This window comes from Gobio gobio (genome assembly GCF_949357685.1).
Source record: "Gobio gobio genome assembly, chromosome: 9".
Lineage (NCBI taxonomy): Eukaryota > Metazoa > Chordata > Actinopteri > Cypriniformes > Gobionidae > Gobio > Gobio gobio.
The window spans coordinates 34,284,305-34,308,444 of NC_137115.1; the positions used below are offsets into that span (position 1 = coordinate 34,284,305).

At 41.0% G+C, this 24,140-nt stretch overlaps 1 protein-coding gene across 1 annotated transcript in view; it reads right to left on the bottom strand.

Annotated features, from left to right (window-relative positions):
- Nucleotides 1–24,140, bottom strand: part of shank3a (SH3 and multiple ankyrin repeat domains 3a) — a gene marked incomplete at both ends in the record, with an annotated part of 329,579 nt that overhangs the window by 135,853 nt on the left and 169,586 nt on the right. Inside the window, 2 exons of the mRNA XM_079825457.1 lie at nucleotides 12,067–12,409; nucleotides 17,029–17,095. Coding sequence (XP_079681583.1) covers nucleotides 12,067–12,409; nucleotides 17,029–17,095 — 410 coding nt within the window. The remainder of the gene's footprint in view (nucleotides 1–12,066; nucleotides 12,410–17,028; nucleotides 17,096–24,140) is intronic.

Sequence of the window (24,140 nt, forward strand, 5' to 3'; positions counted from 1 at the left end):
GTGCGAATCACCCATAAATAAATGTCACTACTACCGTATCTTTGCTTCAATGGATTCTTATTTGGTTTGGTTTTAAACACAGACTGAGAATGACCATAATTGTGGATAAGGAAGAGGCCAGGCAAAAATGAGCCAACAGGAACGCAGAAAATGATATTGAACTCAGCGCCACCTCTTAAATCTCCCAGCAGCCAATAGGAAATCAGCAGACACACTCCTCCAATCACGGCTCTTCCGTCTAAGGGTGAGTGTCGAGGGAGTGGCAGGTCTGGATGTCCTGAGGGTGGAATCCATCATGGAAAGCTCCAGACTGAGAGAGTGCTCTTTCAGAGTGACACCTCATTTACCTGCCTTGCACAAACAAAATGGATTCCCTTTTGCCATCAATAAATCACTCAATTCTCCTTCCCTCTCTCTTTTTCCTCTCTAAACGGAGCTCATAAATCGGGAAAGTAATGAAACCGCAGAAATGAGGTAAGGTCTAAATTTTAGCCTCTTAGATGGTGGTAAAAGAGACATGTTAATGATGAGTGATGAGCTTTCAGCAGCTTTCAGTCAAACCAGCCCACCTGAATGATTTTATAATTATATTTTCACAGGAAAGTAAACTTACACTTAGTTTTCACTATGAATTATTCATTAGGAGCACTGCAACAGATATTCAGCATTTTAATGAGTTATCTTTTCGTCATATGAGTGAATAAAGCTAAACCAGCAACCGACAACAACATGGTTGTTGTCAGGTCCCAATATTCCAATTGAAACAGCTAATTCAGAGCTAAGCAAAAATGAGCTATGTGCATGACTTATAAAACATCACAAAGAACAATCTCCCATACTGTTCATTATTTCTGAACACTCTGTCTATGACAGCCTTCATCAAGGTGCTAACGTGCTTAAAGAGTAAAATTTTGGAATTGACAACAGCATGTAAATGTGGGAAAATGTGTATGAATACAATAGTCAATGGCTAGTGATTTTAAAAACGACCACTGACATAGTGTTTGGTTTCAGCTTGCTTGGCTGAAAAGCTGCATGAACAATAATATATCAAAAAAAAAAAAAAAAAGTACTCTACTCGCTGGGAAAATTGGCCATTACTGTAAAAGCTGCATTATATTCACTGCAAACAAATAAAAAATCATAGGCTACTCAGCATTTTTGCTTTTTTTCCCCAGTACAAACATTTAAGTATTCTTAAATCAAGATACATTTACTTTAGAAGCAAAATGACCTAAAATACAAAGATCCAGATTTACTAAACAAGGCATATTAACGTGAGAGCGCAATTTTAAAAAAGCATTGATGGGAGTGAAAGTTCTGTGCATGATCTACTGATGACCCGTGTTGGGAAGGAAATGTAATGGGTTACAGATTACTTGTTACCCAATGTGGATTGATGTAACTGGCAGAGAGCCAATCAAAAGCATCGCTAAATGGCCTTTAAATGGCAGGATATCAAAATATCAAAAACAGGCAAAGCAACAAATTAATATTATTCAACATATCCATATCATATCCTAACATGTCCTTTTTACAGAAAATATTCAGATGTAACCGCTTTGTAATCATTAACATTTTTATAAGTAACTGTAATTTAATTACACATTTTTTACAAACTGTAACTGATTACAGTTACATTTATTTTGTAATTAAATTCTGTAACTCTGTTACATGTAACTAGTTACTCCCCAACACTGCAGACGACACACAAATTAAAGAACACAGGCGCAGCCGGATCATTTCCATAATGACCAATGCAATCTACCAAGAGCAGCGCAAATTAGCATCTGGTTTAAGACATGCTTTTTTGGGGCAGTAAATAATGGTGCAAATATTATAAAAATATTACCTGATTCATATTCAATATTATGATTAATTTAAATACTCTCCTCCCATAAATTTTGGGTCTGAAAGGGAAACTCCTACAAATACAAATGTAATAAGGTCAGCCACGAAAATAACGCTGTCCATGCCTTTTTAGCACTTCAGCACATCCCAACTGTAGTTTTTTAACGCCAAAAGAGGGTTTGCTCTAACGCAAACTGTTGGTAAATCTGTCTGAAAAATTCATCAAAATGAAGTTAGTTTATGCTTAAAGGTGCAATATGTAGGATTTTTGCAGTAAAATATCCAACAACCACTAGGCCTGTGTTATATATTTTGTTCAGTTGAGTACTTACAATATCCCAAATGTTTCCAACTATTTGTAAATAGTGAGAAAATTTTAACCAAGTAACCAGTACGTGTGAGGGAGTCGCCTGTCAATGGCGTCCTATCCGCGTTACCCTCTGTTTCCGCTTTTACTGCCGTAGAAACCATGGACGTGGACAACTGCATAACGGCTCGCGGCACTCTGTTGTAGTTTTGTTCAAACATTATTGACCATGGCAAGCAGACTTTGGAACAAAATTAGAAATCAAAAGAGGACGTGGCGTTTCAAACTTCGACATGATAGAGATGCTGTTCTTGCATGTGCTTTATTAGACAGGTGAGCAAATGTAAAACGAATCAATGTTATGTAGCTCAACACGATACAAAACTTTAGAATATCATCAGTATGATGTTCTAATGTTGATGCAGCTTACTGCTAGTCTCATACAGCCAACAAACTAATAACATTATAACTTTCAACACACTCAAATGCAGTTTAGATAGTGTAGACCAAGTGAAAAAGCATTGCGTTTCCGCACAATTTGAATTTGAGTTGTCCGAAACGAGTAGTAATTCACCACTTGCGGGTAGTTCGGTGAAATGAAATGTGCGTGTGGCGCTGATATCTGTCTCTTATTAGTAATTGTTACAGACTAGTGTAACTCAAAACTCACGAAGGCGAAGGAGAACTTGGAACAGGAACTTTACTATACAAATCTCTCAGGGAACACTAAAAAACACCAGTTTACATGTACGTCGACGGACAAACACTGAAGGAGAACTTAAGACTAAATACACAGGGCAGACAAGGATAACCAGGTGAATTACATTACTTATTAACAAGACACAGGTGATGGAATGAACTCATAATGACAAAGGTGAGGAGATGGCGGGAAAACTGAACAAGGGAATGAACTCAAAGACAAGCAAAACAGACTAGACATGTAACATTACGCCCCCTCCGAGTCGGCGCGTCCTCGCACCGTAAAGGGAACAACTGAGGAGGGAGGGTGGGGGATCTGGAGGAGGGCGTGGAAACAAACAGGAAAAATAGAGTCCAAAGGAACGAAAAACAGTCCAAAAGAAAGAACAAGTCCATGGGGATGTGGAAGGAGGGAGGAGCCAGTGGGGAGCCTGGAGCAGAAGAAGCCAGGTGACAAGCCAGAGGCCAGCCAGGACGAGGCTCCAGGGCGGAGTCGGGAGGAGCCATGGAGTGGATATGGAGGAAACCACCCTGGGGACGACCGACAATGAAGCAGCCATTGATGGAGACACTGGAGGAGCTGCTGGGTCGATGAGCCCGCGTGAGACCGGAGGCCCAGGAAACCGAGGTGGAGCCATGGCGACGAGCGTCCAAGGTGGAGCCGGATGACCGCAGAACAGAGGCTGGGACCGAGGACAAAGGCGGAGTTGGGGGAAGGCGGAGCCAGACGAAGCCGAAGGTGCAGGCAGGTCGACAACTGACCAAGGCAGAGCCGGAGAGACTAGGAAGCCTGGAGAAGCCGTATGGCTTAAGGTTTCTGGTGGAGACGAGGGAGGAGCCATGGCGTCTCCGAAGTGTTGACGGACTGCGTTGGAGTGTAGGGTGAGGAGACTGGCGATGACCCCTTTCAACCGCTGCCTGGGTTCGGGCTCGTTGATCACAAATACTGGTGCCAACGTTTTTTTTTTTTTACGCTGGCAGGGAAAGAGGTAAAGGCCACTGCCCAACTACATTTCCTGTAATTTCTCATTGCACATATTTAATATAAATATATGATTATATCCAATTAATTATTATATTATCTAATCTCATTAAAAATTACAACAACTTGATGGTTTATTTAACATGCACAGACGGACAGAGTTTGGGATTTATTCAGTCACACTTCTAGCTGAAGCTTCATCGGCTCTTTCTCTTTTTATAACTTATGGATTCATGGCAAGAGCCAAATTTAACTCGGTATCATACATTGTAAACCAATAGAATTCACAGTTGACCTCTGACCTTTGTTTCCTCTGTGTTGTTGCCTTCTGTGCACCCAGAGACCTGTGATCTCAAAATCCACTTTGACAATGTTTAGAACAACGTGTCATGACCCTCGAATCTGACCCTGAACAGGAAGTGGGCGGCCAGTACAGACCACACAGCTACAGCACTAATTACACACTCTCCTGGTCACCACGGTCACCTCAGGGAGTGACAGGTGGACACAGCTAGACAAAGGGCAATGACCACAAAGAAAGAGTGGGGACTTTTATAGATGACCGGACACCAAGGACAGACGCTTTGGCTTAATTCCTCATCACAATGTGTATTAAACAAACACACAAAGCACACACACACTGGTGCTGTGCTGATGGTTCTAAATATTAGCAGGCCAGGATGTCAAGAAATACTGACAGATGGACAACTAGGACAGAACACAGCAAAACCCTCCTCAGGACCACACAAAGAAAGAGAGTTAGCCCTAAAGTGATGTTCTGCAGCAGAAGTACGCCACACCTGCTGGTAAAATTAGAGTCCTGAGGTCAAAATTAGCACATACACAAAGCCAAACAGTATGCTGAAGGAAGTTATACAGCACAATATAATAACTTTAGAAAGTAGCCATCCCCTTTCTAACCTACAAAACTGCAATATGTATCTTGTGCAATAACAAATGATTTTGAAACATGGTAAATACTATTCCAAAACCTAGTAAGCTCCCAATTTAGACAGCATTTTAAGGCATCGCATGCGTGAGATGTTGCTGCCTCTGGGTTTTGCCAAAATACAAAGAGAAAAGGTATTTATCATTTGCGGATAGGCACATCCCAGAATAATCTGTACAAGATGGAGGGTTAAGAAAATCTATAAATGTACACTACCGTTCAAAAGTTTGGGATTAGTAAGATCTTTTCTTTTTCAGCAAGGACATAAAATTAAATTAATACAAAGTGAAGGTAAAGACTTTCATAGTGTTTTGTTCTTTTTTTTGTACTTTAATGTTCTTAAAAGAATCCCAAACAAATATATCCACAAAAATGTGCAGCACAACTATTTTCAATATGGATAATAATAAGAAAATGAATCAAATTGGTATATTAGATATTATTTCTGAATGATCACTCAGCTTTGCCATCACACGAATAAATTACATTTTAAATATATTAAAATAGAAAACTGTTTTAAATGTTTATAATATTTCACAATTTTATCATTTTACTCTATTTATATTCAATCCAGTTTTCATAAACATAAGAGACTTCTCTCAAAAACAAAGAAAAAAAATAGCGGGGCTGGATGTGTGAGGGAAAACCACAGTGGACAGTGGGACGTCTCTCGAGACGCAAACAAATCCACTTCCACTGGGCCGAACCTCTTGCATATGGCCTCCACCACCTCTGGGTGGAGTCGCCACTCCCCGGGCCTCAGCCCCTGCCTCGACAGGATGTCTGCTCCCTGATTTTGGACCCCCGGGACATGCATTGCCCTGATGGACAACAGTTTCCCTTGGGACCACAGGAGGATTTGACGCGCCAGTCTGTAAAGAGGGCGCGACCTCAAACCCCCCTGGTGGTTGATGTACGCTACGACAGACATATTGTCTGTCCGTACCAGGACATGTTGGCCGCGAAGGTCCGGGAAAAAGCTCCTGAGAGCTTTGTAGACCGCCATCATCTCCAGGCAATTTATGTGCCAGGAGTAATGACGGCCCTCCCACGGGCCCCTCGAAAAGCGGCCTCCCATGACCGCGCCCCAGCCAGTGAGGGAGGCGTCTGTTGAAACGGATATCCGGCAACAAGACGCTCCCAACACTGGCCCCTGGGACAGAAACCAAGGTTTCTTCCATATGACTAGGGAACGAAGGCATTTGCGTGTTACCCTAATCATACGAAAAGGATTCCCTCTGGGGGAAAACCCCTTGGTTTTCAGCCACCACTGGAGGGGTCTCATGTTCAGCAGGCCAGAAGGTATTACGCTGGACGCTGCTGCCATGTGCCCCAGCACCCTCTGAAAGTGCTTCACAGTGATGTTGTGGCCTAGCCTTATTCCTGAGACCATCGCCAGTATGGTCTCGACTCGTGCGGGAGACAATTGTGCCCGCATCGTCGTCGAATCCCATACGACCCTGAGGAACGTTGTCCTCTGGGACGGCGTCAACACGCTCTTTTTCGTGTTGAGTCTCAGCCCCAAGCACCTTATGTGGGCCAGAACGACATCTCGATGCCGGACCGCCATATCGTACGACTGGGCCAGTATGAGCCAGTCGTTGATATAATTCAGTACACGGATGCCCTGAAGTCTCATTGGAGCCAGAGCTGCATCCATGCACTTCGTGAAGGTGCGTGGGGAGAGGGCTAGGCCGAAGGGAAGCACTCGATATTGGTACGCTTCGCCCCCGAAAGCGAACCTCAGATACTTCCTCTGACATGGAAGGATGGAGATGTGGAAATATGCGTCCTTCAGATCTATCGTGACGAACCAGTCCTCGGACTGGATCTGACTCACGATCATGGGAATGGTGAGCATTTTGAATCTGAAGCTCCTCAGAGACAGATTCAAAAACCTCAGATCTATTATCGGACGCAACCCTTCATCCTTTTTGGGAACTATAAAGTACCGGCTGTAGAACCCGGACTCCCTTTCCAGCGGAGGAACACGCTCTATGGCTTCCTTCGCTAATAAGGTTTTTACTTCTAGTTCCATTACCCGAACCCGCTCGGGCACCACTGTAGTCCAGTACAAACCCCTGAACTTTGGAGGAGGATGACCGAACTGCAGTCTGTAACCCATTTCTACAGTACGCAGGACCCATGTAGAAATATTCGGAAGGCATTTCCATGCGCCGAGATAATCTACTAAGGGAACTCGCGAGGCTGGCGTCGGCTGTTACACGGTTCCCGTCCCCAACCCCCTGAAGCGGCTGACCGGCAGGAAGTAGTTGGGGACGGTTCACCTTGTGCGGACGCGCGAGCTGCCCAGCCGCAGGTCTTTCCAGAGGCGGCTGGTGCAGCATGCGTTCGCGGGAAATCGATGTGGCCCGAAGCGTCATAGACGGCGGGATTACCACATCCATTTCCCCAGAGCGCCACAGAGGGAACAACCTCGGTTGTTCCTCTGCGGGAGGGACCGCTCTTAGAAGCCCTGCCGCAGCTAGGACTTCTTCCCAGCAGCCTTCCGCGCCTGAAGGACGTTCCGTAGATCGCCCTTGGGAGCGGAAGACTGCTGCTGAGAGCGTCGCCTCTGTTGCCAGGCTCCCGGGGGAGGGGCTCTAGATGCGACGCTCTCTTTTTGCACCTTTCGGTGCGAGGAGCTGGATGACGGCTGAGGCTGTCCGCTAGGGCCAGCCTTCCCAGGTTTTGAGCGATGAGGGAGATACTGGTGGAAGGCTGCTGACTGCTTCTTCGCCTCCTGGTGTCTGGAGACGACGGCGTTAACCGCGTCTCCAAACAACCCAGAAGGCGAAATCGGGGAGTCCAGGAGGAAGGATCTATCCTTCTCCTTTATCCCCGACAGATTCAGCCAGAGATGCCTCTCCACAGTCACCATTGAAGCCATGGAGCGGCCGATAGCACGGGCCGTCTCCTTGGTGACGCAGAGAGACAAATCTGGAGCCTTCCTAAGTTCCAGAATATCCTCCGGAGAGGGACCATCTCCCTCGTCTAACTCCTTAAGGAGATCGGCCTGGTAGGCCTGCAGAATGGATAGTGTGTGCAGGGAACTACCAGCCCGACCAGCCGCCATATAAGCCTTGCCCACCAGTGATGAGGTGTCCCGACGGCTTGGTGGGCAAAACCGGAGCCTTAAGGGACGATGCAGAATCGGGTGAAAGATAGCTCGCGAGAGCCTCCTCCACCCGAGGCATCGCCCCATAGCCCGCCTCGCGTGCCCCCAGAACCATGGAATAATCCAACACCGGAGGATTTTACACACGCGAGGAATAGGGCTTCTTCCAGGATCTGCACACCTCAGTGTGCAGATCCGGGAAAAAAGGCAGGCCCCGGCGAGGTGTTTGAACCCGGTGCGAGAGAAACCGGTCATCCAGCCTACTGGGTGGCTGAATTTCCAGAGCCTCTTGTGGCCAATTTATGTTTAATTTGGCCACAGCCCGGGTCAACACCTCTACCAACTCCTCTTGGGCGGGCGGATGAAGCGCTGAAACAATTTCTGCTTCATCCCCCGCCTCGGTGCCTATTTCCTCCGGCTCCTCGGAACCGGAGAGAACAAGCACCGGACCTCCCACCCCGGGGGAAGAAGCCGCAGAGCGGGCTTCCACACGGGGAGGAAGATCCTCGGAACTGTCAGAGGAGAAACCCTCTGACAAGTCCCGCTGTGAACCCCATGATCTGCGACGCCGAGCCGCCTCAGCGACCGCAGGTCCAGAACCATGGGGCTCACGAGGCTGGCCGGCCTCATCAAACACGGCCAGCCGAGAGCGGAGCACTCTGAGCGTCAGCTTTTTGCAATGCTCACAAGCGGCTCCCTCAAGAGCCGCTCGAGCATGCTGAACGCCCAGACAGTGCACACACAGCAGGTGTGTATCCGAGCCCGACATATAACGAGGGCAAGGATGCACACACTGCTTAAACTCTCTCATTTTCTCCTCCATCATTAACACACTTTCTTACTGATGTACAACAAAAAATAGACAGACAGTTTTTTGACACAGAGCGCTATTGCTGAAGAGCGATAACTGCCGACATTACGTTCCAGCTCCCCTTTTATTCTTCCGGGTATGCCGTCACGGTTACGTCATCACGCACGCCAATCGCATTCTGGTTTCAGATTCGCTGATGCTAAGGGAGCATCCCCAAAGTGTCGTTTCGATGCAGGGCGGTTCCCTCGAAAGGGAACACACATCTTTAGTGACATTGTTGATTTTGTGGTCTAAAAACAAAATGACAGCGCTGCCGACGGCTTCTGTAACCAGAACGAAGCTTCCTGATGGGCATGCTCTTGCTCTCGCTCTGGTTGATGTGATCCGGGAGAAGTGCCCATACAAGAAATTCTGCCCTTTATGACGTCATACAGGGCCATATTTTAAAAATTTTTTTTTGTGTATTTGGCACAAAAATACTCAGTGATACGTCCAACTTGTTTTGTGAAATGTTGGCCATGTTTAGCATGAAAATCTACACTCTTTAACAGTGTAAATAAGTCAGAATGCATGAAATAGCATTATTCCCTCCTTTATCATGTTGTTAGCTTAGCAAAATGCTAACTTCAAAGTCAATCGGAATCAATTGTGAGTCTGGTCTCTTGTGCACGTTACACTGTTTTGTGTGGCATATATAATAGGTGTTTTTAGCACACTTCATATGATTGTTTCAGACAGTAGACACATTACATCTTCTCTAAAAGGCAGTGCAGTGATAAACAGCCTTTGCTGTCTCTCCAGTGTCAGATTTGTGCTGATTAGCGCTACAAAAACCACCAAACACCCACTACCCACCAACCCTTGGAATAATTCAAAGTATTTCTTATTTACATTAGACGCAACACTAGGAGTTTGAATTTCCAATTAATCCATGTAAGTTTAACGTTTTCTTCATCCATTCAGAGGCGACACAATTATAAAGTGCTATGTCTCACGGTCTCTAAAAAGCTGTCAATCATCTCCCAGCAATAAATACACAATATGAGATTTAAAGCAATATTTCTGGGAAATTCAATAAGGCCTGCTGGAGTCCCAAAACACAGCAGATTCCAGCATTGTCCTGCAGCTCTGTAGGAGAGGAGAGTCTAATCTGAATATATATTAAACATTTGAAGAGCACGATTTAAAAGCAGCAAATGTCGATCAAGCGTGGATGTGATAGATTACAACAGTGTTAGTATTTTAGATGGAGGAGAACGAGCAGAGAAATCTGAGTGACTTCATTCAATACAGGTCTCAGTGGTCATAAATACAAGAGAATATGATAACTCAAAACACTTGCCATGCATTTTAACAATAACAGCCCCAAAACCACATACACAACCTCTTTCAAAACACACCATAAACATCTACAAAAAAAACAACTGATTTACTCGTAATACCATGGTATTCCTTGAAGTGGTATTCCTACAAAATACCATGGAGCTTTTTTACATGTCCAAAATACCATGGTAAGTGCATTACTGAACAATGTGATCGTCACGGTATCTTTGTAAGTGAAGAAATCAGAAACAGAATTATCAATGCACACTATGACATTGTTTGACCCCTCTTACGGGGGCCGATGTGTGACCGATATGTTGAGAGTTTTAATTAAATCATTGATCATTTGGCAGTGCTGTTAATGGAGGAATTAATAATCGCAAGCCCAGAAAGAATCTGTAGAGTTTTCTGTGCTTTTTTGGGGTAATGGATATATGCTGGGATATTTTTCCAGACCAAACGCTGGGTTGTGACTGCTGGATACGGAAGCTGATGAAACCTGATGAAATTTGGATTGACAATTGTAAAGTTGATTATAAATGTATACACTATGTAACTTTTGGCCCTCTAGCAGGTAAAAAACTAAACTGCATGCATTTGCAGAAGAACATTGTTTTGGTTGTGCTTTGGCTCTCTGAGACAGCGGATTAATACGCTTAACCTGATCATTAAACATTCACTACAAGGCTTAAGATATATAACCAGTTAGGATGGACAGGATCTCAAGCTGAATAGCTGAAGAGTTACTATAGCTATACCCATTAATAGACACACTGTACTATTAATTCACAATAGATAAAGCTTTACAACAAACTCTGTTAGAGAGCTACATGGAAATTGATCTGTTCAATAAAATACCTTACTCACCAAATAAGTAATAGAAACTCCATCTCCACGTCGCTTTTACAACTCTTTTCAAACCCTTCAGTCTTCGCCATCTCCGAAAAGCAAAGCCAATAATGATTCTGGATTTATTATGAGCTCTGTCGTGTTCTCTTTTTTCAAGCAAACTCTCCTCTGTTTGCTGGTTGTTGTTGTTTTTAAATGGGTGATTACCTGGGGGTTCGAGATTTAGCTGCTCCATGTCCAACTATCATGATTCAAACTATGAATAATTTAAATTGTGTTCATTTTGAACAAAAAAAGTTACATAGTGTACCTTTAATTTACAACCAAGTTAATTGTAACATTTTAATCCAGCAGTAAAACAATAGTTTTTAAACAATATTTGAGTTAAAAACAAACAGCCCAGCATGTTGGGTTACTACACCTTTAAAGCACAGACTGTTAAAAAAAAAGATGGACGACTTCCCTTTACTTTCTTCCATTGAAGAAAAGTGAAGCCGGCAATGTCCAAATATGGTGCTGACAGGAAGTAGAGCCGCGATATCAAAACCCCGACCACACTCCCGCAGTATCTCTTTGGATGTGTTTTTTATCTTCGGTGTGAAATAAACAGTTATGGAAATAAAAGCTAAAACTCCAATTTCCTCCCGAATATCCCCCAAAATTTAGTTGGTGCCTCAGTGACAACTTCAATCACAACTTCAAACTGTCAATCACAGCTGTCAATCATGATGTCACACCCCCATTTTTATAGCAACTAAAACCAACTAAATTAAAAAAAAATGAACACTCGGGAAAAAGCATCTTTGGAAAAAAAATATTTTAAGTGTAATTTGATTGTTTAGTTTGTCTTGCGTCCCATTAGAATACATGGAGGGGGTGGGGTTTATGAGCTACACTGGGACCAACCACCTGGGGGCGATCGAGACACTTTGGCTTCACTTTTCAGGAAGTGTGTGGCACACTTTAACATTCGTCTATTTTTGGGTTATCAAATTGGGTTGATATTAACCCAGCATTTTTACTGATACTATTGATACTGGATTGTATAATAAAATGAAACAAAATATTTAATAAACGAACACCCAATTGTTTCTCATGTTTACAAATGAGAAATCTGCAGAGCTTTGGATGGAGATCTGTAGGTGCAAATCAGGACCTGTGGATGTGCGATGCTTACCTGAGGCGTCCGCGGCTGTGGGAGTGCGTGAGGGGCGTGTGTCGGCGTACTGCGTGCGTGCCGGTCTCCTCGCTGACGCGCTGGAGGGAGGGCGAGCGGGAGTGTGAGGAGAGTGAGCTGCCTGTGCTCTGCAGGCTGCCATCGGCCGCCGCGTCGATTCCAGGGTGTGCCAAAGGGGGCAGGCTCCTCAAAGATGGCACGGGGGAGTGGGCGGGGCCGGTGTCAGCCACATTGTTCAGATTGTTGTCAGAGGCGGAGCGAGGCAGCGAGCGTGATGATGTCAGAGTGTCGCCTCCAGTCACGCGCCGGCGATTTGTGTAGGAAGGCGTTTCCCTGAAAGGCACTGGAAAACAGGAAGAGCAGGTGTCACCAAAAGGGCACATTGAACAAGAGGGGGCTGTACCTGACAAAGTGTCAGGTACAATTAGCATAATTTGTAAATGAAGGGTACAGAAACCTCATCAGGCATTCAAAGAGGTAAACAAAAGCTGTACTCAAATTACTAAGCACCTCATCTATAATTTATAACCAAAACACACATTCTCCTGACCGCTAGTACAGGGGTCGTTTGCTTGGGATATTTTTTGAGTAAAGAACTGAATATTACACAACAAACTGTCTTGTTTTTCAATAACCAAGATATGAGGTTGTTTTTTTTCCCAGTGAAGGAAGCAATTTATAAAGAGCATCACTACAACACTAGATGGCAATCTCTCACCTCTTCTAGATGCAGGTAAAACGCTGTACTGTGGCTGTTTCAAAGCTAATATATAGTTTAAAATGCACGGTACCATGTATATCAGGGTCAAAAGAGTTCATATGGCTCAGTGACAGCTAAGTTTAATGATAGAATGAGAGAGAGAGAAAGAGACAAGCAGGATAAAAGAGTGCACCGCGCTGTCATCCTGACATATGGTTTGCTGTCAGTTTCATAGCTGATTCTCTCTAATCTCTAATGTAAATTAAGTATTGATCAAAACGCTGTACTGCACATTCACCTGTCACCTGATCAGATATGAACAGCTCTCTGCCAATCAGAGCAGGGCGTGAAGCAAGAACATGCAACTCAATACATCCTATAATAGTGGACATGTGTGGTGATGTATTTCATGATGGATGGATGGATGGATGGACAGATGGATTCTGTTTAACATTAATATATATTTACAGTTACAGGTTTTTCTAATCTAAATATTTTTGCATCTTAAAGGGTAAGTTCACCCCAAAAAGAAAATTCTGTCATTAATTACTCACCCTCATGTCATTCCAAACCTGTAAGACTTTCGTTCATTCTCGGAACACAAATGAAGATCTTTTTGAGGAAATCTGAGAGCTTTCCCTCCATAGACAGCTACGCAACTACCACTTTAACGCTTTAAAAGTGATCATAAAGAGATCGCAAAAATAATCCATATGAATTAAGCGGTTCAGTCCAAATTTTTTGAAGAGAAATGACCACTTTATATGATAAACAGATTTAATTTAGTCTTTTATTCACACATAAACATTCATCAACTCACACATCAGTTGTGGTAAACGGAAGCTCAAGCATGTTCGCTTGACGCAAGCATGTTACGCATCACATTTGAGCTGCCACAAGAACCAATGAGGTTTGTTCTTACACGTCAAGCAGGTTGGGTTGAGCTTCTGTTTATGTTCGCTGATCAATGTTTGTATGTGAATAAAAGCCTAAATTAAATCTGTTCATTATATAAAGCGATCGAGTCTCTGGACTAAACCTCTCAATTAGGGATGCAAACGATTAATCGACAATCAATTAATTGTCGATAATAATTTAATCAATAAAACGTAGCGATCGTCGATTAAGAAGGGTCATGTGCGCGCGTGCGTGCTGCTCAACCACCAAACACAGACATGAGGGAGCCGAGCGTGCCAGGCCGGAGTTTTGTTTGGGACCATTTTAAAAGGCTACAGTTACACCTTCATGACTATAAGAATGCGTGTGCATTCACAGCCTTTTGTTTTGTGCAAATGTAATTTGTAATATTGTGTTTATTTTGTGTAGGCCTATATACAACTGATGGATCTCATATAGGATGCATTTGGTTAAGAATTAACGCAGTATAAAGCATTATTATTTTCAGCGATGTTGGTGACCAGGCACGTGCAGAGCGGGGGGCTTTGGGTCCTCGAGCCCCTGCCCTTTTTCAAAATGAATCAAAAGTGCCCCTCTCAGACAAATATCAATAATAATATCGTGGTCAATAAAACGAAATAAATGTGATTATAATAACATGACAATGTATACAATAGTAACGAACGGCTCAAAAGTCAGACAATTTCTGTTGAGGCGTTGCGCGTGTTTTGACTGACTGCTGATTTTCCAAGTTTCGAAACTGCTCTAGAGCAGAATATGGTTCTTTCAGAGAGTGTGTGGCCTTACGGGAAAAAAGTAAACCAATAATTTTTTTTCTTCCATAATCAAAGCTAATGTGTTGATTTAATTACAAATCTACATATATTATATATTTTAAAATATTACACAATTCATCAATGCCCGTTTGTCATGTATATACACAACCAATCGTGATCTGGCCGAACAAGTTTCAAATTCCATTGGGCATGTGAAGTGGAGCGGTAATTTTCTGTTCTTATTCATGAATCGGTTGAAAATTACATGGACAGATGAACTAACATTTGTGGAACGATTTCCTGCGGTTTGTCTCATTTTATAAATGGCATCACTGACTAAATGGATGTTAACTGACAACAAACAAATCACTGCACAAAACCATGCAGCAGCAAAAGTCGCGTTAATGGTAAGTAGTGTTAAACTCACTTGCATTATGTATATTGCTAGGCTACACCATTTACTATTTCATGAAACTATCAAAGTTAATGAAGCCCAAGTGCCACGAGTACATACAGGCCTATTATGTGAAGTGTAGGCTGGCGAAATGGTCACGCGAAAGACTTTATTATATTACCATTTTTGATGATTATGCAGCATTATGAAAGAAGTCTCTTATGCTCATAAAGCCAGCATTTATTTGATAAAAAACATCAATATTGTGAAATATTATTAAAATAATGGTTTTCTATTTTAAAATACTTTAAAATATAATTTATTCCTGTGATCACAGCTGGATTTTCAGCATCATTGCTCCACTCTTCAGTGTCACATGATCATTCAGAAATCATTCTAATAGGATGATTTAATGTCAATGATGGAAACTGTAATACTCTTTTCAAGATTCTTTGATTAATAAAAAGTAAAAAAGAACATAATGTAATAATATTTCACAATATTAGGCTACTGTTTTTTCTGTCTTTTTGATTAAATAAATGCAGGCTTGATGAGCATAAGAGACATCTTATATATATATATATATATATATATATATATATATATATATATATATATATATATATATATATATATATATATATATATATATATATATATATGTATACATATTGCCCCTTATATATATATATATATATATATATATATATATATATACATATTGCCCCTTACATTTGAGCCCCTGCCCCTGAAGAACTCTCTGCATGGCCCTGTTGGTGACACATTGTATATGTAGTTATATTTGATTATAAAATAAGTAATTTAATAAATGATCAATCACATCGACTCATAACTCCTTTATTTAGATTAAAAACCCTTCTCATTCATTTGGTGAGGAACATGGTGTTTTGAGCAGCATTTGCACACCCTGTCATTTTGTTGGCTAAGCCACTGCTGTAGACGCATATTGCGGTATTAAGGCTAACGATTATTTGATTGTTAATTTAAATGACGGTCAATCATGGGAATTTGTGTAAATCCCTAATTCATATGGATTTGTTATACGATCTCTTTATGAACTTTTTGAAGCGTCAAAGTGGTAATTAGGTAGCTGTCTATGGAGGGACAGAAATCTTCCATGATTTCATCAAAAAGATCTTAATTTGTGTTCCGAAGATGAAGGTGGGCCATAAATGGGTGAACTAACCTTTTAAGTAAATGTATCTTGTTTTAAAGGATGTTTAAATAAAACTTACTGGTAAAAAAACACAAAATACTAATTAAGTGATGATCAAATTAAGATCAAATCTGTTCATTTTATAATAATACATTTTAATAAATTAATGTCAAACTGACAGTACTAATAATTATCATATATATTACTATTTGTATATTCAGATCACTCCTCCTTCAATAGTTTCACCCTGGGAAATTTTAAGACGGGCCACTTTAGTTGGGCTGCTTATTTGAGTAGGGTAAATACTGCGCTCTGAAGCCAAGCTGTCGGCTTGTTTAAATCTGCTACTCTTCTGCCCATCCATTTAGAGTGAAAAGGCCAACTGTCCAACCCACTCAGGACACAGGTTCACTCTCTCTTCTCCTCTCTCTCTGCAACTGAATGGGAAGGAAATAAGAGAAAGAAAAAACTGACACATTCTGAGAGGCTTCAGCATTAGTGACGAAATACCAGCTCCTGTCCCATAAACGGTGTGCTTTAAGGCTGCTTCTGTGTGTATGTGAGATCCTACGTCCCATCCTTCATCGAGGTCACACACCGTTCTGATGAGATATTGGAGCCTGCGGCTACACTCCCATTGGCTCAAATCAAACTCCCAACACCTGCTGAGCCTCAGGGATTAACCCCGGTCCGTCGCCATGACAATGGTACTCCACACTAATGGCTATGATCCATTACATCGGCCCGACAACTGGCTGCCTGCTATTCCCCGCCATAACTAGCGCGTGGAATGAGCTAGCCTTGCCGTTGATGCCGGCGATTAGAGTGATGACTCTCATTCACACAAACGCCGTGGACTCACAAACGCACATAGAAACACAAGGGACCACTCTCATTTTCATGTTTGCCGGCTGTGGCGCTTTGTTGTGTTTGTAGGGATTCATTAACACGAGGGATCGTTTGCGCTTGCTCAGATTCGACAGCAGCTAGTGATGGTGGAGGTATACGAGACACTTACCAACATCTGATACTTTGTGAGTCTTTATAATTTCCGCCAGGTCAAAGTTCCCAGCTATAATAGCCACCTATAGAAAGAAAGAAAAATGGGTTATTTCCCTGCCGCAAATCCCCAGGCAAACAAAAAGCCTCTGTTACAGTTTTATAACACTGCTTGCAATTCATAACAGGGTAGCCTATTATGTTACCCAAAAATCTAAGCCAGAAATTTATAAGCGATAAGGTACAGGCAGTTTTCAGTCTCACAAAATAATTCTGACAAGCTGTACTTGTCTACATCCCAAAATAAATGGACTTAAAATATTGATTATAAAGCTGTAATGATTTGTAATGTGAAGTGATAAAAGCTATGCAAAATGTACCAAGTACAGTACTAGAGCTGGGCTGACAATATCAATTCATATCAATTAATCTTCATTTTGATAAACCGATATCAAATCTTAAACCCTGTTATCAATCTTTTAGTCTATACTAGAAGATGGCTTTCTGCTTTGTTACATATGAAACATTCAAATTCTGTCAGTTTTATGACAAAATTCAAACAATAAATACAGTTTTGAAGCTCTTTAATGACAGATCACTGTTAATTAAAGAGCATGTAATTTTGCATGTAATCGCTCAATCAACGTGTTTCAACCGTGTAAAGATGTCAATAAAATAGCTTGTAGCTGATGTGCGTTTACATAATGCGCATTACATAATGCGATTATAATAGGATTTTGGCAATATTGAGATTAAAGTTTACCTCATGTAAACGCAATACTTCGATCAAACTAATGAGATTAAGCTCATAATCGTAGTAACCATAATCACATTAAACTATGTGGCGTATGCCAATTTTAGCAAAAAAACATTACATTTTTTTTACTTTCTAAAAAAAAACATGAATTTGTAGTAAATGTACCATTGTAATGTACCAAATGTACAACTGACAGGGTTCCTTAATTTACAGCATTTGTTAAGGAGACAGAGACAGAGAGTTTTCCTCTAAGAAAATTTGACACATACATACATACTGTACCTCATACAGTATATACACTGTGCAAAAGTCTTATGATGATGATACACGGGGCCACTTTTTGAGCAATTTCCTGGGCAATGTTGCTGTCAACAGGCAACCAGGTGAGACACAGGGCCCATGACTGATCTAAAGTATCCAGATAGAAATTTTTTGCCCATTCTCAGTGGGTAAGTGCTTAAAGGTCCCATGGCATGGCATTTTTCTATTATTTTATAATGTTTCCTGAGCTGTACTTATATTGTTAGTATGACTTTTACATCATAAAATGTCATAATTTAGAAATAAAAGGCATTTTTTCTATACTGCTGTTTGCCCTGTGGCTGAATGCCCTGCTTCAAGAGGCGTGTCTGCTGTGAGACTTCAGTAAAAACACCCACTGTTGTGATTGGCTGACATCTTTGCATTTTATATGAGCGGAGGGGGCGTGGTTTATCGAGGCACGAGCAGGCACGAGTCTGCCAGGGAGACGGATGGACCTGAGTTCACTTCACATCAGTTCTCAGCATGTCTGAACTGTTTTAGTTACAGCATATACTTTAGGTTATTAGTCTATTTCTAGTCGGAGGGACTGTCACTCATGTCAGAAAGTTAGTAACTTTAGTAAATTATGGATCAGCGCTGACTGGAGACGCGAACCGTTTAGAACGATTCAGTCCGATTTGGTGAACTGATTCGGTTCACTAAAAAGAACTGGTTCAAAAGAAAGATCGTTCGCGAACCGGACATCACTAATGTATCAGAGACTGAGCTCAGCGATTGCTAACAAAGTTATTTATAGTAACTACTGAGTTATGAGAGCGCTGTCAGTCAGCGCGAGTTTATTGTGTTTGTATCTGAGAGTTCTGAATAAACAGTCACACCGAGTCCGTCTCTTCATCATTATTCTACCAACTTTGTAACACATGCAAAGTACCATTACAGCTGTCGAGATGAACGAGTTAAAAGTAAGTGTTGATAATAGCATTATTTTTAAAATAAAATAAAAGCGTCAGTGACGCGCGTTGAGTACACAGCACAAACAAAGACACAACAGCAGTAATCGGATGTAATCCAGTTTATTGTGGGGCTAGGCTGGCTAGCCCGGATATGCTCAAGCTTACCCCCCTTCTGCTTAATCTCACGCCGCGTTTGGTGCCTCCGCTGTGGGCCAGATGCAGTACTGTGGGTCGGGGATGTTGAAGGCCGAGCTTCGGCGTGTGTGAGGTTTATCTCTGCTGATGTTGAGCAGAAACTCATGACTGTATGCACATTTTAGAACCGATAGACGCGACGAGGACGTACAAAAACACTGACTCACAAGATATAAAACACGAAAACACCGTTCTGTCTGGAGAGAGAGAAGCCGCATTGTGTGCACGAATAATAAATAATTAGCTACACATCAGAAATCACTGATCACAGATCAGAAGGAACTGAAAAAAGACTTCTGTTTTCATTTGTACATCCAAACACTGAGAAACTGCCAGCGTTCACTCGTTCACAAGCAATGATGCAATGATCTCTCGACGAGCGTTTGCATGGGCGTGCCAGATTCTCTGGGCGGAGGAAAGGGAGGAAACCGTGCCTGCTTGGACGTCAAACCAGGAGACTTCAGGATTGGCTAGTCTGGCCTGTCATTTTCTCAAAGGCAGAGAAAGACAGCCACAACTCGGTTTTACACCGATCAACATTTCTATCCACTTGGGGACAATATTCAGGCTAGGGGAACTCATATTAATGTTGGAAAACCTCATAAAATGAAAATTTCATGCCATGGGACCTTTAAGCAACATTGCTCAGCAACAATGCTCAAAAAAGTTGCCAGGTGTATCATCACCTTTAGGCACGTTCATATTTTCACCCAAAATGGGTTTAAGCAGTTATTTATGTCTTTTGCTGTAGTGTGCAATTAGGAAATATCACTTTACATTTCCAAACATTCATTTAGCCATTAATTGTAATCCAGTGAAATTTTGTTTGCACTAAGAGTCTGACAACAGTATGCTCCACATGGAGATCTGATCTCACCATCGTCGAGTCTGTCTGTGATTACATGAAGAAACATAAAAAAACTGAGACAGACTAAATACAGAAGAACCATGACAAGTCGCTTGAAAAAACCTACCAGCAAAGCTACAGTACCGTGAAAGGTTCTAGGTACTTTTGTAAAAATGCTGCAAATTGAGGATGCTTTCAAAAATAAAGATTTTATTTATCAATGAACTTCTATTAACTAAATCAAATCAATATTTGGTGTGACCACCCTCTGCGTTCAAAAAAGCTTTTTTCCTCTGAATACTTGCACATAGTTTTTCAGGTAGCTTTGCTGGTAGGTTTCTTCAAGCGTCTTGGACATTTCCACAGTTCTTCTGTATTTAGTCTGTCTCTGTTTTTTCTGTTTCTTTATGTAATCCCAGACAGACTCGACGATGGTGAGATCAGATCTCCGTGTCGATCCTATACCGGTTGTTGTCGGACTCCTTGTGCATACAAAAATCTTACCGTATTATTACAATTATTGGCAAAATGAATGTTTGGAAATGTAAACTGATATTTCCTATAGACACACTATGGCAAAATATATAAATAACCCATTTTTTGGGGTGAAAATATTAACATGCCTAGGACAGTACTATATATCGAACCAAGAGCTTGTGAATCAGCATCAAAAAGATTTGTGAAATCTGTGTCAATACACAGCACTACAAAGTATCCTAGTATATTACCATCATATTTACATGGTACACCATTGCACCATGGTACTTTACTTTTCTGTAGGCTAAGTGTACGGTAAGCAAGCAGGTCTCATGGCACAATGGAGAAACAGTCAAAAAACTGATTCTGTCTAATATGATACATGAATGATCTACAAGTCTCCCTCTCTGTTTTATGAAGATGAGGGCTCATTAAGCTTTCCACACTAAAAGCTGAATCAAAGCAGCTGTCTAATGGTTTCTGTGTTGGTTTATGCAGCCGCACCAAGTCGGGTTCCCCCTCCCAATTTACTAACAAATTAACTTTGATCTGAGCAGAAAATCTGTGTCAACATCAGTTGTAATGTGAGTTCAAGCAGTGAGAATCATGGAAGATGTGAGACAAACATTAATAACATGTACAAATGAAGCAATATATTGTACTTGTTGGCTCAATAGGGCACAAGTGAAGCGATTGACATGTGATGTTAACATGCTACTTCACATTGACCCAACAAATGCCAATACGGTTAATAGACTGATCAAGCAAATCATGTATATATTCTTTCAAAATCATTTAAAGATCTTACCGATCACATTGAATTTTGAATCAGATTTTGGACACTTGCATGATGGTAATACCATGGTAAACAAACAAAAAAGTACTATGGTTTCTTATCAAATATCACTGATCCTTTGACAGCCATTCCATTTTTTTTTTTTATCTTGGAATACCATAGGCTATGCATATATTCAGGGCTTGACATTAACTTTTGTGTTCACCAGCCACTGTGGCAAGAGGCTTTCCAAAGTTACTAGTCACTCAGCATTTTTCACTGGCCACAATTTTGACATCAATAACATGGGAAAAAAACTGCCATATAGATATTTTTAATGTTATCTCATAATTTGGCTGCTGTCACTTTAAGACCTGAAGGATGGATCCATTATACTGTTAAAAATGAATTTTCTTTCTCAACTGTTTACGTTCACTTACAACATAACTGACCATTTACGTGAATACTCGCCAAGACTGGCATTTTGACATTGTCATGTGTGTGTCACATGTGTGTCACATGTGTGTATTCGATTGTTTATGCGCAATAAGCAGCAAATTTTAGTACTGAGAGGCTAATTTCTCACGCCAAAATTCAAGGCCTGCAAAACCAACAATAATCATTAAGAGCAAATGAAACAAGTGAGTGAGGAAAGCGGATTTGTGTGTCAACTCGCTGTCGGAGAGATGAGAGAGCAAGAAAGCGCAGCTGGTATCGTGTATTTATTCTGTGGGGAAATGAGTATTGGAAGTGTTTCAGATATTTCAGTATCAAAAAAATCTATATTTTTGATAACACTACATTGCACTTAGTTTATTATTTCAGATGCCTTTCTAAAAGCTAACAATTGAACAATTTATATATTATATATAAAATTCAACCCGCCAAAGTGGCTAGTAGGAGTGACTGTGTGACTGTGGCGGGTTGGCGAGTGTTAATGTCAAGCCCTGCATATATTATAGTATACAATCATCCAGGGGCGTTTCCTCTGAGGAGGCAATGGAGGCAGTCTCCTCAAAAAACCCTGAATGAGAAAATAATCAATATTACAAAAATAAAACAATGCAAAAATTACACAATGTGACATTAAAAGTGTAAAAGTCACTTGTTTTATAAAGTAACACTGTCCAACAGCGACACCCGCAGGTGAAGTTACAGCAGGAGTCAGCATCTCTTGTGCCTCCTATGATCCCATTGCCTTAAAACAGACACCCTAAAGCAAGCAATGATTTTAGTGGGGGGAATTGAGAATGAATGGGGAAAAATCACACGAGAGGACCGATGCAATATCTCCATTGCGCCATGATCAGATATGATCGGTTATAATTGGATATCATTGGTTCACGCAATAAATCCCACCTCTTGTTTTTGTGCGCATTCTCAAATTGGCCTGGATGAAGACGGTGATATTGCGTTAATAGGAAGACTAACTAAAAAGCAAGTAAACAACTCAGCCACTTATATATCACCGCTTTATGTCATGTCAATATCAAACTTGAAATGGCCTGAAACATGATGACTGTGGGGGGTCTTCGTGTCTGTGAGCAGTATTTACAAGCTTGATGACTGCTGAAAATAAGTTGAAGAAGAGAAGCTGAACATTAGTTCACAAATAATACAGTGGTGGACAAAATTATTAGAACACTTGGCATCTGGGAGTCGTCTTATTGGGCCTGGTTTTAATTTCCAAGAGGACAATGACCCGAAACATTCTTCTAACTATTGCCGGAACTTCCTGCGACGGAAGTGAAGTTGAAGTTCTCAGAGGAAATATATTGACACTATGCCAGTCAGATGTGCTGCTGTAATTGCTGTAAAAGGTGGACATACCAAATATTAAAGTTAAAAGTGGATAAAAACAGTATGACTCACTTCATCTGATATGTGATGGTCAGAGCAACCATCTGCTTGTTTCATGAAGATTATGAAATGAAATCAGGCAAAAAAAGGTCAATATTTTCAAATCTATAAGGTGTTCGAATATTTTTGGCCACCACTGTAAATATTGTTTAAATTGTTACTGCCTTTAGTTATTATTTTGGAATAAATGTAAAAATGCGTAAAACACTAACAGGATGAAATGTTTACTTGTTTTAAATAAATAGAACATTACATAGTGTAAAAATACAAAATATATTTTTTTGTATGTAATTGTGGACTTTTTTATGTAATGTTTATTTAAAGCAACCATCTGCTTGTTCCATGAACATTTTGAAATTAAATCATGTTTTGGAGGCAAAAAAGGTCAATATTTTCAGATCTATCAGGTGTTCTAATAATTTTGGCCACCACTGTAAATATTGTTTAAATATTTTAATTGTGTAAATGTAATTGTGGCCTTTTTTATGTAATGTTTATCTAAAGCCACAATATCTAATTTTTTGCCGCTAGAGGTCGCTCATTGAAAACAAAGGCGTAGCTTGATGACCCCTTGATTTCGCAGAGCTTTTATTATGCCACAGACGACTTCTGGTCATGCATTTGTGGGGTAACGCAGCGCTGATTTATCATATTAGATACATTTGAGAGTGTTGAAAGTTATGTTATAATGCTACTCTGTGCGTTTGCTCGGTTGCTTTGTTGTTTCTACGGTTTCTACAAAATAAAACAGAAATCAAATGTAATGAAAACAACAGGGTATGATGTCATTGAAAATTGCTTATTTCTCTGGATTTAAACATTCTTGGAAACATTTGGGATAATGTGCACAAGTCAACAAAATATATAACATTGTTCTAGTGGTTTTTGGATATTTTAATCCAAAAATCTTACATATTGTGCCTTTAACCAGGAAAATCAAGTGTAACAGAGACAAATTTACATGAGACATATTAAAATGCGCGGACTTTGCCTCCTCATTTTA